Source organism: Centropristis striata, chromosome 16 (assembly GCF_030273125.1).
Source record: "Centropristis striata isolate RG_2023a ecotype Rhode Island chromosome 16, C.striata_1.0, whole genome shotgun sequence".
Lineage (NCBI taxonomy): Eukaryota > Metazoa > Chordata > Actinopteri > Perciformes > Serranidae > Centropristis > Centropristis striata.
In genome coordinates, this window is record NC_081532.1 from 2198760 (window position 1) to 2214255 (window position 15496).

The 15496-nt window shown below is 35.7% G+C and overlaps 1 protein-coding gene across 1 annotated transcript; it reads right to left on the reverse strand.

Annotated features, from left to right (window-relative positions):
* Positions 1-602: 602 nt before the first annotated feature.
* Positions 603-15496, reverse strand: acvr1l (activin A receptor, type 1 like). Its single transcript, XM_059352878.1, has 10 exons — positions 15343-15496; positions 12417-12492; positions 10667-10930; positions 9309-9520; positions 7803-7902; positions 6191-6337; positions 4232-4507; positions 2965-3162; positions 1956-2086; positions 603-818 (listed from the first exon to the last, which is right to left on the reverse strand). Exons 2-10 carry the CDS (start codon positions 12481-12483, stop codon positions 687-689), a joined length of 1527 nt encoding a protein of 508 aa, XP_059208861.1. The 5' UTR covers positions 12484-12492; positions 15343-15496; the 3' UTR covers positions 603-686.

The window sequence follows — 15496 nt, forward strand, 5'->3', positions numbered from 1 at the left end:
TTTTCTTGTAAATTTGGGGGTATTTGTTGGGTGCCTGATTCAATAAGGTCACAATAAATGTTCCTTTATTTCCTTTCCTTTCCTTTCCTTTCCTTTAACTATAATAACCTTGCAACATGCTTATTTCTAGATTTAATAATCTTAATTTAATAAATCTTGTCAAGCTAAATTATCTGTCCATGCAGCAAGATCATTTCCCTCAGATTTACTGTTTGATCTGGTTTTCAGACTAAACACCTTTTTGCAGTGTGTGCTGTCTGGGGATCAGAAACCAGATTGGAAGAGACTCCAAATGTTGTGTTTTGTGTGTGTGTGTGTGTGTGTGTGTGTGTGTGTGTGTGAGCAGTCTTAAAGCGTTGGGATGGAGCTCTACGTCCATGTTGTTCACTCAGTAACAGTCTAGAGTTCAGGTGAGTGTGACTCGATGGCAGCAGGTGAGTCCTGTAACAAAGGCTGGCTGGTTCAGACTCAGAGGTCTAAACTGGGTCTGTGGGCTTCAAGTCAGGATGTTGGTGGAAGGAAACCACAGAAGAAGAGCGAGCAGGAGAAGGATGAGGCCGGGTGGAAACATCTCTCCTCTGCTGCCTGTCCGTCCCCCGTCCCCCTTATTCCTTATTGTCCTGGTCTGGTTCCTCAACCTCTAGGCTCCAGTGACTCCAGGCAGCTCCTCCAGAGGCTCCTCCCCCTCACGACTCCTTGCCCTTCTCCAGAGAGCTGTGGATCTTGTCCAGAGTCTTCTTGATGCGCAGCGCTGTGAGTCGTGCAGACGGGTTCTGGTACCAGCACTCCTTCATCAGCTTCACCAGAGCAGACAGAGTCTGAGAGACGAAGGGGGACAGAGGAGGAAGAGAATGAGGGAATAAAAGCAGAAAGCAGTCAGTCAGGGTTCCCACTCTAACCTGAAATTATTTTCCAGGACATTTTCAGCCGCTACAGAGAAAAAATATCATGTCATATACTAATGCATTCCCCTGTCCCGCTCATTCTCGGGGAGTGTTCTTTTTTACATTTGTAACTTGAATTTACCTAGATTGTTTCTATGTTTATAACTCAGACATTTGATGTGCAGTTTATGGCTATGATTTATCTATGAAAAATAGATATTACTCCTGTAATAAGAGGACAAATCAAACATTTCGAACTGTCCATTACTGCCCATTTTTCATTGTTTAACTAACCTGTCAAGCCCTTTGAATTGCATTTGATTTGTTTAAAAGTTACAAAATCACACACACACACAAACACACACACCACTGTATCTTCTCATCCCCAGCCACCCTTCATCCAAACCTGTGTAAATAATTTAGTCGTATATTTATTTTTTTATTTAATGTGTGCCTTAACATGCAATATCTATTCTATTATTATTCTATTGTATGTAAGCTGTGGGTCCAACAAATATTTCGTTATCCAGCATAATGACAATAAAGACTCTTGAATAAAGTCAGATTGACTGATGGATAGCTGTACTGTTAAATGCTAACAACAGTGGCAATAGTAAATGCCAGCGGTTCAAATGAACATGTAACAGGCTAATTTAAAGTTTTTACTGCACATACACAGTATTTAAATACAACAAAATTCCTAAAGTTGTTTTCATTCACTTATTTTCTGTTTCTATTGTCAGACAATAAAACAAGTGTGAAATGCTGAGTGAAACGTGGCCCATTAACGGTTAATTATCTCGAAGCTCAGGACATTTGACCTTTTTTCTCATTTTCCATATGTTTTCCATGACTGGAGAATTGGTGAATCATTTTCCAGGTTTTCCAGGTTAGTCTTAGGCTAGTGTAATATGTAAAAAAAAAATTGCCAGGGTATATTCCTTAATAAAATGTTGCTGTATAAAAACATCATATTTAAAAAAAAGTCAGGAAAATGCCAAAGTTTATCGTAGCTTAAACACATTGATTAAACAGAGTAAAGTAGAATAATAGAAGAAGTAGAGTACGTACAGGATCAGAGAACCAGCGGTTAGGAATGAAAGGCCTCTGCTGCTCCACACACACCACCTTCCTCATGTCCTCGAAGCTCGGGTCGTTGGGGACCTGGTCGTAGAACGGAGGCTTGTACTCCTCAACGATACCTGGAGAGACAAACCGACATGATAAATATTAACTGGAGAAACAAGATCAATGAAGGGGAAATTAGTTCTCCCTCTTCACAACTAGAGTTGTTCTGATTCCGATTCCAGTATCGGAAATTGCTCCGATACTGCCGAAAATGCTGCATCCATATCGGAGAGTACTGGAGTCCAGGCACCGGTCTGATACCACGTCATTTATTAAATGAGCTCTTAAAACAGTGGCGCTGTGCTGCAACCTGCAGCTGCTGTTTTAGAGGGACGAGGAGGAATTGATTACATAACGCGAGGCTACGAGCTAAGCTAAGTAGCACTAGCATGCGTGCAGATGGCACTAGGAACACAAAGTGATCCTGATCCGTCTCCCCCCCCACTATCAGCGACAAACATTGTCGGTAAAACAGGATTAATGTTCCGTTAGTTAGATTATTTACATTGCAGCACATAGAAAGTCTGGCGGCTAATGGTGCATTCAAGGTCTACACGAATGTCAGAATTTTCGACATTGTTCCGGGCTCCAAGTGTTAATATAACACACCATACAGTGTTACGGTAAGAACAACATAAAATGTGATTTTGAATCTTTTTTTTAACTTCCAAAACACTATCATGCTCAATAAACAATTGTAAATGTTGCAAATGTGACCAAAGGTGTCAAATCTACCATATAAGAGGGTTCCATCCAGTTCTATCATTTTATACTAAATCTATTTGAGCTTATATTTGAGTTTTACTTGGAGAGTAATGTCATGCAGGTATCGGGAGGGGAAAAAAATGTTATCGGAACATCTCTACTCACAGCACGTCATGAAACCATTGTGAATATAAAACAGTATTTAAGAAGAACTAAGAAGTTAGAGGAGCTTGTTTGTGCGTCTCACCGTTGCTGTATGTGCGTCTGGCGATCTCCCACAGCACCAGGCCGAAGGCCCAGATATCGACTCTCTTATAGGCGTCGAAGCAGTCCGTCTGGATGCTCTCGTCCAGAACCTCAGGAGCCATGTAGCGTTTGGTACCCACCTTCGGGTTGTTGCCCACATCCAGCAGGTTGTCTGCCTGGGAGTGGGTCACCGCCAGCCCTAAAGCAGGCACACACACACACACACACACACACACAGGAGTTAGAGTCAGCTGTCACATGTATATGGGTAAATATGTGTATACAGTCATCGAAAAAATGATTAGATCACCCTTGTTTTCTCCTTGCTTTCTTGTTAATTTTAATACCTGGTACAACTAAAAGTACATTTGTTTGGACAAATATAATGATAACAACAAAAATAGCCCATAAGAGTTTAATTTAAGAGCTGATATCTAGACATTTATTATCAATAAATAAAATCGGTTGAAGGTGTTCCTCAGGGCTCAGTCTTAGGTCCTCTCTCAGCTGATATCTAGACATTTAACATGGTTTTCTTGATGATGATTTTGGTTATTATTGAAGAAAACCATGTTAAATGTCTAGATATCAGCTCTTAAATTAGTCTCTTAGGAGCAATTTTGTTGTTATAATTATATTTGTCCAAACAAATGAACCTTTAGTTGAACCAGGCGTTAAAATGAACAAGAAATTTAAGAAATCAATGGTATAATAATTTTTGACTATACTATGACTATATTTTTTGTCATTTTGTGTCTTTTTTGATCATTTTTACATCTATTTTTGGTCAATTTGTTTCTATTTCGATAATTTTGTGTCATTTGTTGGTCATTTTTGCATCTATTTATTGTCATTTTGTGTCTTTTTAGTCATTTTTGCATCTATTTTTGGTCAATTTATTTCTATATCAATAATTTTGTGTCATTTTTTTGGTAACTATTTTTTGTCATTTTGTGTCTTTTGGTCATGATTTTCTTGATCAACAAAAAAGGGTGGATGCTGCCAAAATCATGAATAAACACACAAATGAAGTTGCCAATAAAAAAACACACTTAAAATATACTTGAAAAACCTGCTCAAACCAATTATTCGATTATTTAAATAGTTAATAATAGTTAATAATTGATTAATGGAATAATTGTTGCAGCTCTAAACCCAGTTTTCATCTACTGCTTTCCAAACACTGAAAAAAAATAAGAGTAGCTGCTACTTTAGTGGATTCAGATGAAGAAAGATGAAATAAAATAAATACTGGATAATAAACTGACCGAGGTCAGCGATGCAGCAGCGCAGCTCCTTGGTCACCAGGATGTTTTTGCTCTTCAGGTCGCGGTGTGCGATGGCTGGTTTCCCCTCGGTGCCAAAGATTTCTGTGTGCAGGTGCACCAGGCCGCAGGCTATGGACGCCGCCATGGCCAAGCCCTCCGACGTCTCCACGGCAACACGCTGCAGGTAGTCGTACAGCGAGCCGTTCTCGTGGTAATGGGTGATGAGCCACAGCTGGGTGCTGGAGTTACGGGACGTCATGTCTGACGCCATGAAGCCTGACAGACGAGACGAAGGGCACAGAACAACACGACACATGAGAATAAAATCTATAGAAATACTATATACACAATATTTACCTTCAACGCATTACTACGGTCCGTAATTTCTGTGGACTCTAAAAAGATATCTGGTCTTAAGGTGATTTTTAAGACAGGCATCTGGCATTTATTTTATAATTTGTATGTTTCATTATGTTTTAATTGTGTTTTAATTGTCTTATGTTATATCTATTATCTTATTTCGTTCTTTTTATCTTCTGTAAAGCACTTTGTGATTTTATCTGTGAAAAGTGCTATATAAATAAACTTTACTTACTTACTTGTGTACTTACTTTATTAAATCAGATGCTTTTGTGTTGTAAACAAACCAGTTTTAAACTGTTTTAAGCACTTTCTTCAAAGTCATAGCACCTAGGGCTGGGCGATATAAATATATAGAAGATATATCGATATATTTTAGATGTGATATGGAACTAGAAAATTTCTAAAGAAATTTTGAGTGTGTTTGACTCTGAGAGTTGACTTAGTTATTTTGTGTCTTTTTTTTGTCATTTTGTGTCTTTCTTTGGTCATTTTGTGTCTTTTTTTATGTATTTCTTTGGTCATTTTGTGTCTTTTTTTGTCATTTTGTGTCTTTTTTGGTCATTTTGTGTCTTTTATAGTCATTTTGTGTCTTTTATAGTCATTTTGTTTCCTTTCTTTGGTCATTTTGTGTCTTTTTTTAGACATTTTGTGTCTTTTTAGTCATTTTGTGTCTTTTTTTTGGTCAATTTGTGCCTTTTTTTTTTAGACATTTTGTGTCTTTTTTTAGTCATGTTGTGTCTTTCTTTGGTCATTTTGGGTCTTTTTTTGTCATTTTGTGTCTTTTTGTGTCTTTTTTAGTAATTTTGTTTCTTTTTTTGGTCATTTTGTGTCTTTTTTTGGTCTTTTTTAGTCATTTTGTGTCTTTTTTTAGTAATTCTGTGTCTTTTTTTAATCATTTTGTGTCTTTTTTAGTAATTTTGTTTCTTTTTTTGGTCATTTTGTGTCTTTTTTTGGTCTTTTTGTGTCTTTTTTTGGTCTTTTTGTGTCTTTTTTTGGTCTTTTTGTGTCTTTTTTGGTCATTTTGTGTCTTTTATAGTCATTTTGTGTCTTTTTTGGTCATTTTGTGTCTTTTTGGTCATTTTGTGTCTTTTTTTATGTCTTTCTTTGGTCATTTTGTGTCTTTTTTATGTCTTTCTTTGGTCATTTTGTGTCTTTTTTATGTTTTTCTTTGGTCATTTTGTGTCTTTTTTAAGGCATTTTGTGTCTTTTTTAGTCATTTTGTGTCTTTTTTGAGTCATTTTGTGTCTTTTTTGTCATTTTGTGTCTTTTTTTTAGTCATTTTGTGTCTTTTTTTAGTCATTTTGTCTTTTTTTAGTCATTTTGTGTCTTTTTGGTCATTTTGTGTCTTTTTTAGTCCTTTAGTCCAACATGAAATGTGATTTTGAATCTTTTTTTTTTAACTTCCAAAACACTATCATGCTCAATAAAGAATTTTAAATGTTGCAAATGTGACCAAAGGTGTCAAATCATCAAACATATAAGAGGGTTCCATTCAGTTATATCATTTTATACTAAATCTATTTCCAGTTTTACTTTTTGTGGCCCCCTGATGCCTCACCAGGTCTGATCTACTATCACTGTGTGTATCAGACTCACCCAGTATGTTTTCATGTCTTAGCAGCACAGTGTTATAGATCTCTGTCTCTCTGAACCAGGACTTCTCGTCTCTGGAGGAGAAGATCTTTACCGCCACGTTCTCTCCCTGCCACTGACCCCGCCACACCTCTCCGTACCGTCCTTTACCTGGAGAAAAGAGACAAGAAAGGAGACATTTTAGGGTGTTTCATATCATTTCATGGCTTACCCTTTAACAGAGTAGCCGACTCGTCTGACACAGATCTGATGTTTCCACATTAACAGCACAAAGCGGCATGAAGCCACATTTTTCCAATTCCAGACTGGTACAAACTGTTCTGTGTGGTAGAAAACAGGATCTCAAGGCATGTGACCTACATACTTTCATTGGAAGACTCAAATTGAAATTTTCCAGAGTCGCCGTGATCAGTAAACCTTCACCACGGCAACCAAAGACAACCGTTTTAGTAGTTTTAACCACAAAAACACACAAAGAAACACATGACATGTGTGTTGAAAGTTGCTTTAACCCTTGTGCAGGTACATTTATGCACATTTCCATTTTAAATACTCAATAATTTTACTTGTGTTTTTGCAAGGATATCAGTTTTCTATCAACTATAGAAAACATACGCAAGATACCAGAATTTATTATTATTTTTTTTTTAATTCTTATTTTATTAATTTTTTTGTATACATATATGTATATATATGTGCATACGCAAGATACCAGAGTTGTTTATTTTTTTTTGTTTACATATATGTATGTATATATATGTGCATACGCAAGATACCAGTTTTTTATTTTGTTCTATTATTTTTTTTATTTTATTTTTTGTTTACATATATGTATGTATATATATGTGCATACGCAAGATACCAGAGTTTTCTATTTTATTTTTATTTATTTAATTAATTTTTTTAAATATATATATTATTATTATTGTTTGTGTGTCTGTTTGTTAATTCACTGTTAAAAATCAATGAAAATTGTTGAAACAAACAAAAAAAACTGTTCCTCTGAGTACCCTTAGGACATTTTTTGCACCATTGACTCCCATTCAAACATACATTTTTTGATCTCAAAAAAGTATCGATACTAAAACGTACCTGGATACAATACTCATTTTCAAAAGTATGGATTTATTTATTTTTTGCACTACCTCAGACCTGAAGCTTGTTATCATAGTTGCAGTTTCTTTTTGCACAACTGTTTTTTATTATAAATATTTAACCTGTGGTTCTGTTCATTTTTACATGTTGCATTTTTCTTGCTAATAAAAATATTTCTGTTACATTTTGGGGTCTTTGTTTTTATCCTTGTGGTATCGAAAATGGTATCGAATATTTTCCTGAGTATCGGTATCGAGTTGAAAACTTTAGAATCGTGACAACCCTAGTGTGTGCATGTGTTTGTGTAAAGGGAAAGAGTCTTTTTTGCTCTTCACATTTTGCACCCCCCCCCCCGTCCCAATACACACAAGGGTTAAAGAAGTAAAAAATGATGCGACCTCCTATTATTGTCACATCATCTTTCAGATGTGTATCTTAATAAGGACAACCTCCTAGAATAGCTGTGTACAGTCATCCAAACACTGACTTTGACTGCAAACTGATCCTGTGGTCTACGTACCGACACACTCCATCAGGCTGATCTGTCGGGCCACAGTTCTCTGAACCAGGAAGGGAAGACCTGATCCACTACCAGAGGTACACGAGTGGTCCAACAGGTCCTACAGACACACACACATCACATTAGCTGCATACGCCAGAATATAGAAGCACAGATATATAGATGACATGGAGGTGCAAAGTTACTAGAACTCAGCACTGACAAACATCTGAATGGGATGGAAACGTTACCTATTTAGAAAAGAAATTCTGGTTTGCGGTTTGTGAAGGCGTTACTCTTTTCATATATGTCCACATTTTTTTCTGCACAACAAACATTTGAGGAGTCTAACTGATGCGTCCTATACATCAGAAGGCTTTGAAAAGATTTGGAGAAGACTCCTGGAAAACTCTGGTGTCGTACCTGCTCCCATCTAAAGACAATTGTTGAGAGTTTTTAGTCTCACACTGAGATTTTACACAGACTCTCAATCTAGCAGGGAAACTTTCTACAAGACTACAACTAGATTCTTTTAGCATTTTTTTCCTACCATGCAATTTTTCCATCATGCTCTTAGTAAAAACTTTAAAAAGCATTATTGTGATGTTCCTTTTTCCTGTGGAAATGGTTTTACTGGCCGGTCTGGAACTAGTCAGGAACCAGTCTGGAACCAGTCTGAACCGGGGACCTTTCCCCCGCTCATCTATTGGTTGGTGATTGTGTTACGTCACTGAGACTTGAGATAATATCAAACACGTTTGATATGATCCAAACCAAGACGAGGAAAAGACTGATATGAAACAGAGCAGATTGGTTTAATACTTTCTTTACATCTACATCTATCTATTTTTGATCATTTTGTGTCTTTTTTGATCATTTTTACATCTATTTTTGGTCATTTTGTGTCTTTTTTGATCATTTTTACATCTATTTTTGGTCAATATGTGTCTATTTGGATAATTTTGTGTCCTTTTTTGGTCATTTTTACATCTACAGTCATGGAAACATTCTTGATAATAACCAAAACCATTATGAATAAAACCATGTTGTGCGACAAACCCAAGACTAGGAAAAGACTGATATGAAACAGAGCAGATTACTACCTTAAACTGAACCATGGAGATGACGGAGCGCCGTGACTCCAGTAAAACTCCTAGATTTACTAAAGACTTTCAGCTTCTAGTCTGGGACTGGGGGAATATTTTGGTGGAAGCCCAGCATAAGGCAAAGACAGAAAATTACGAATGTTGGGGTGAAATCAGAGTACCTGCAAGTTTAACTAAGTGGCTGGTTTTAAACACCTTGTGAATACCATTTAAAACATATAAAACAATAATATGACATATCTTATTCACTGAAAAAATTGAAAGCAGCTTTTAGTCCCATCATATATAAACGAATGTAAGGTATCCAGACGAATGCTGTTAAGTGTTAAAGCTGACAGAAGGAGAAGAAGACGCCAGATTAAATCTCTTAAATTGTCTGAATCTCTTTTCCTTGTTTCACCATGAACATCAGTTGTCTTACTGCTAAGGTGCTGTCTCCCAGGTTGGAGGTGATGAGTCCGTCTACAGCTCCCTGCTCCGTGTCGAACTCCTGCAGCCTCTGCAGACGGCCGTGGTGGAGCCTCCTGCAGGCCAGGACCGACGCTACAGACAGCAGAGCCAGGACCACCACCGGGCCCAGGACAAAGAGGGCCAGGGTCTCCACACGGTACCGGACCGGCTCTCCTTCTGGGGCTGGACACACAGACAGACAGACAGACAGACAGACAGACAGACAGACAGACAGACACACAGACAGACAGACAGACAGGAGGACAGATACAGAGACAGACAGACAGACAGACAGACAGACAGACAGACAGAGGATCAGATTAGAACATGTGTTTTCTTCTGTCACATCATTTCATGAACATCAACAAAAAAGGCTAAAGTTTATCTGACAATTCACTTAACCCTTTGATGCACAACATGGGTCTAAAGCATGGGTCTCAAACTCGCGGTCCGCGGGCCAATTGTGGCCCTTGTGACAATATTTTGTGGCCCCCACCTTGATATGAAATTAATTACTTTTTTTGGTAATTTTCTGTCTTTTTAAAAATAATTTTCCGTCTTTTAAAAAAAAATAATTTGTGTCTTTTTTGGTAATTCTGTATCTTTTTTTTTAGTAATTTGTTTTGTTTTTTTGGTAATTTTTTTTTTAAATAATTTTGTGGCTTTTTTTTAAATTTTGTGGGGTTTTTTGGTAATTTTGTGTCTTTTTTAAATAATTGTGTGTCTTTTTTAATAATTTTGTGTATTTTTTAAAATAATTTTGTGTGTCTTTTTTGGTAATTTTGTGTCTTTTTAAAATCATCTTGTGTCTTTTTTTTGTAATTTTGTGACTTTTTGGGTTATTCTGTGTATTTTTTGGTCATATTGTGTCTTTTTAGTTTTTTCAGTTACACTATATGTGTGACAAAATGATAATATTAAACATGTTAAACATATTAAATAGATAAGTGTTTGGCCCCCCTACTGCTAAAGTAACTATTTCAGACAAATTACTATTATTATTGTATTAGGTCATTTAATTTTAAATCATACATCAAATTTTGATGAGTCATTTTCGACCCATGTGTGTAAAACTGATGTAATAATACAAAAACTATTTTTCTTCATAAAGTATGAAAGAAAAAATGGATATAATGATCTATTGTAATAAAAAAAGATATTCAAATAATACTTGGACTATTCAATCATAAAATAAATTGATTTAAAAAGATGGAGCAATTAAGCAGCATAAAATAACATGAGAAATGAATGCGGATCATTTGTGTCCATATGTTGTGCATCAAAGGGTTAAAAGTGCTGAAATGAATCATGACATGATGGAAGATGAACCTGTGGGCAGCAGAGAGATGAGTAAGCTCCTGGTGGTGTTCCCGTTGCACATGTCCTGGGAGCAGCAGAAGATGGCCTGGTGGAAGGACGGGGCGGTGGAGCAGTGCAGCTGGCTCTTCTCCTGTCCAAACAGACATCCTCTCTCAAACATCACGCCGTTACCGCCCACCTTAACGGAGGAGAAGCAGCGCGTCCCACGGCACTGGCTGGCCTGGTCCGCCTTCAGACAGGTGGGGCTGTCACACAGACACACCAGCTGCCCATCTGGGGACAAGATACACGTTAACTATACACTTCAGCAAAGAAACACTTACAGGATCATATCAATACACCGTGTCTTTTTTGGCCATTTTGTGTCCTTTTTTGGTGAATGTGTGTCTTTTTTTTGGGTCATTTTGTGTCTTTTTTGGTCATTTTGTGTCCTTTTCTGGTCATTTTGTGTCCTTTTTTGGTGAATTTGGGTCTTTTTTTGTCATTTTGTCAATAATTTGTGTCTTTTTTTGTCATTTTGTGTCTTTTTTTGGTGAATTTGTGTCTTTTTTGTCATTTTGTCAATAATTTGTGTCTTTTTTTGGTCATTTTGTGTATTTTTTTTGTCAATTTGTGTCTTTTTTGTTGATTTTGTGTCTTTTTTGGTCATTTTGAGTCCTTATTTGGACATTTTGAATCTTTTTTGGTCAATTTGTGTCTTTTTTTTGGTCATTTTGTCTTTTTTTTCGTCAATTTGTGTCTTTTTTGGTCATTTTGTGTATTTTTTGGTGAATTTGTGTCTTTTTTTGTCATTTTGTGTCTTTTTTTGGTCATTTTGTGTCCTTTTTTGGTGAATTTGTGCCTTTTTTTGGTCATTTTGTGTATTTTTTGGTGAATTTGAGTCTTTTTTTTTGGTCATGTGTGTCTTTTTTGGTCATTTTGAATCTTTTTTGTTGATTTTGTGTCTTTTTTGGTCATTTTGAGTCCTTATTTGGACATTTTGAATCTTTTTTGGTCAATTTGTGTCTTTTTTTTGGTCATTTTGTCTTTTTTTTCGTCAATTTTGTGTCTTTTTTTGGTCATTTTGTGTCTTTTTTGGTCAATTTTTGTCTTTTTTGGCCATTTTGAATCTTTTTTGGTGAATTTGTGTCTTTTTTTGTCATTTTGTGTCTTTTTGTCGTTAATTTGTGCATGTAATGCAAAAGTCAATTTCCAGTAGTTGAAGTCAAACAGCCCCAACCAAGTATTGATTCATACAGTTGACATACTTTTCAGAGGCCAACATTTCCATATTAAACAGACTTTTTAAAATTGGTCTTTTGTAATATTCACATTTTTTGAGACAGTGAATTTTAGGTCTTCATTAAATTTAAAGCGTAATCATTATAATTATAAGAAATTAAATAAATCAAGACATGAAATGTTTCATTCTGTGTGTAATGGATCTATATAATGTGTTATTTCACCTTTTTGAATTGAATTACTGACATAAATAAACTTTTCTATCATATTCTAATTCATTGAGATGCACCTGTACAAACTGTTACATATTTAAGGCAGCAAGCCCACATAACATCTTAACAATAATTGAAAAGCAATTGTGACACTTGTAGACCTAGTATGACCTATATCTGAATGTCTGAATGTCTATCATATTTGCTGCCAGCTATAAACGCTGCTCATGATCATTTGAGTGCACAGCAAGAACAGACAACAGATAAGATCACAGTGTGAAAACAGAAAAACCTAAAGAGGACAGTCAGAGTTGTGGGGACATTACCTGAGCCCTCAGCTGAAGTGTGCAGGCCCTGCAGCAGCAGCAGCAGGACGATGCTGCAGCGAGCCATGTTTCAGTGCTGCCACAGGAAGAGAAGACAGTTCACATGAGTTCACTCCAGCAGAGGATAATTACATTTAGCTCCTTTATGTTTTCTGATGATGCGCCAAAGCTTCAGACAGAAAGGAAGCAACAGCTTATAATGGCTCATAGTCCTCCGCCTGTCTTTGGCAAAGCTTTATTTAAAACACATAGCATTAGACAGGTTTTTTCAATTCAGTGGCAAAATATCTAAACTCGATGGAATCATACAGAATGTGAATAACACATTGTTGGACACATTTAAAGATGAGATATGGGAGAATTGTATCAAGAATATCCGGGTGATTCTCATGATCCAGTCTAACTTCTGTCTGTGAAGATTATAAGGACATACTTTATTAAACTAAATATATTTCACCTTTATATGAATGAACAATATAGCCATAATGAGCCACAAGTCATTGTTTTGTGTTAAAATAATATTTTTTATATTTTTAAACATATTTTTGATTCACAAATTCATTACTGTAATGCATCCAGATAAAAATGTCATGGTTCCCCCACACTTATATACAATAAATATTTAATAAACATCATTAAAATAAATATACATTTGTTTAAATATGTATAATTTAACATAATATAATCAAATATAATGGTTTTTAACAAAGTATAAAGAACAAAATCTGAATGAAAATTGATGAGGAAAAATGGTTAAATGTTACAGTAATGATAGAATTGTTTGCATTAAAATATGTGTATATTTTAATAAAATACATTTTGGTGATACCAGCTACCTTTGAGCATATTTAAGTGCTGTCCAAAGAAAAAGAAAAAAAACAACAACTTTTGTTGTTTTTTAATGTAAGAATGTGTTACGGTATTGAATATTTTTGCTCACAGCGTCTCTAAAAATGTCAAAATAACTCAAATTTTTAAAAAATAAATTACAAATTCATATGAAACAGTAACTTTAGATTGTATATGTTATAAAGGGTCAAAGAAAATATGTATTCAATGCCCTTGGACTTTTGCTATGAGCTGCACCATGTTCATGAGAATCACCCAGATATTCTTGTCATGTCATAAGCTTAGCCAGAAAGCTAATTTTACAGTCTTAGAAATGTGAAAGGGCTCCTACATTTGAAATGTGGTTGAGAGAGCTAGGAAATATATTACACTTGGAGAAAATCGGGTTCATCATATCTGCTAAAGAGGATATCTTTTTTAAAATCTGGCAACCTTTTCTCAATTTTAATGTCTAAAAACTGAATTAGTGTTATTCTGTTGCTGTGCCATCAAAAAACCTGTATGGTTCTGTGTAGCACCACCAACAATTTCTAATTTGTTTATATTTTTCTGTAATGAAAACAATAAAAATAAATACACAAAAAAAACCATGAGTGGTTATCGAATAAACGGCATCCATTCCAAACACAACCACCTGAAAATGTAATTACCAATTTCATTGAAAGGTTAAACGTCTTGACTCAGACATAATACAATAATGTGCTTAGTAGGTTGTTGTTGTTGTTGTTTTTGAACAAGCTAATTATTACTTATTACTTTAACCCTGTGGAGTGTCTAAAAGCTCCAAATAATCCAGACTTGTTGCCTCCATCAGAGTAGAAAACAAAGCAGCGTGGAGCCCTACTGTACATTTACCTCTAAAGTTCTGGCTGTAAACTCCATGAGGCCAGTTTCAGTTTGATGATGATATACCAAGTAAAACTGGAGACAAGCTCAAATAGATTTAGTATCAAATGATAGAACTGGATGGAACCCTCTTATATGGTAGATTTGACACCTTTGTTCACATTTGACACATTTAAAATAATTTATTGAGCATGATAGTGTTTTGAAAGTAAAAAAAAAAAGATTCAAAATCACATTTTATGTTGGACTAAAGGATAACATGAGAAGGACTAAAAAAAGACAGAAAAAGACTCAAAATTACAATAAAAGATACAAAATGAGAAGACAGAATAACCAACAAAAAAAATGACAAAATGACTAAAAAATGACACAAAATTACTAAAAAAAAAGCCCCAAAAGACCGAAAAAAAGACACAAAATGTCTAAAAAAAAAAAAGATGCAAAATTACAAAAAAAACACAAAAAGATTAAAAAAAAGACATAAAATGAGAAGAAAGAATAAAAAAAAAACAGACACAAAATTACTAAAAAAAATACACAAAAGGCCAAAAAATGACACAAAATGTCTAAAAAAAGACACAAAATGACCAAAAAAAGACACAAATACACACAAAATTACCAAAAAAAGACACAAAATTACCTAAAACGTTACGCTAAACAAGACACAAATCAAACAGAGTCCCACTAGAATAAAAACCAGAGTTGATGACAGAATCACACACAATCACAAGATCACATTTATGTTGGTTTTTCTGTTTCTTTTTGGTTCTAAATGTTGATCCAGTAAGTCAGAATAAAAGATCAATTATTATCAGGTCATATAGGTGAGGTTGTGCTGAAAAAAAATATCCCAACATGTCATTTAAACATGTTTTAAGTGGTGAATACAGGCAGGATGGAAAGGATTCAATGACTAAATAACCCAGAACTCTTAAGGGTTAAAGGCAACATTTTCTCTACTAGCATCATAATACAACCTTACATTTCAATGTCACAGCCTCTGGTTAAACATAAAAAAAATCCTCCCTTTTCCACCTCTCACCCTGTGGCCTGGTTGTCTGCTGGAGCTACCAGGCCGTTAACTAGCGGGTTTATTGGCCGGCCAGAGGCGCCTCTGAGGCGGCAGGCAGACAGACGGCTGCCGCTGCTGATGCTAAGCTAAGCTAAGCTAACTGAACGGCACAAAGGGGCGAGGAGCCTCCAAACACAGCGATAAACAACATCCACCTACCTGGCACACACGGAGCACGGCCTCTAGCTCATCCTGGGGGGGTTCTGTCTCCCTTTATTAGGTTTAAATATTAATTTTGGTGCTGTTTTAGATGTAAAAAGCTGAAATCAGGAGCAGAGCCCAGCCCTCCTACTGCTGCCTTCCTCTCAGCTAC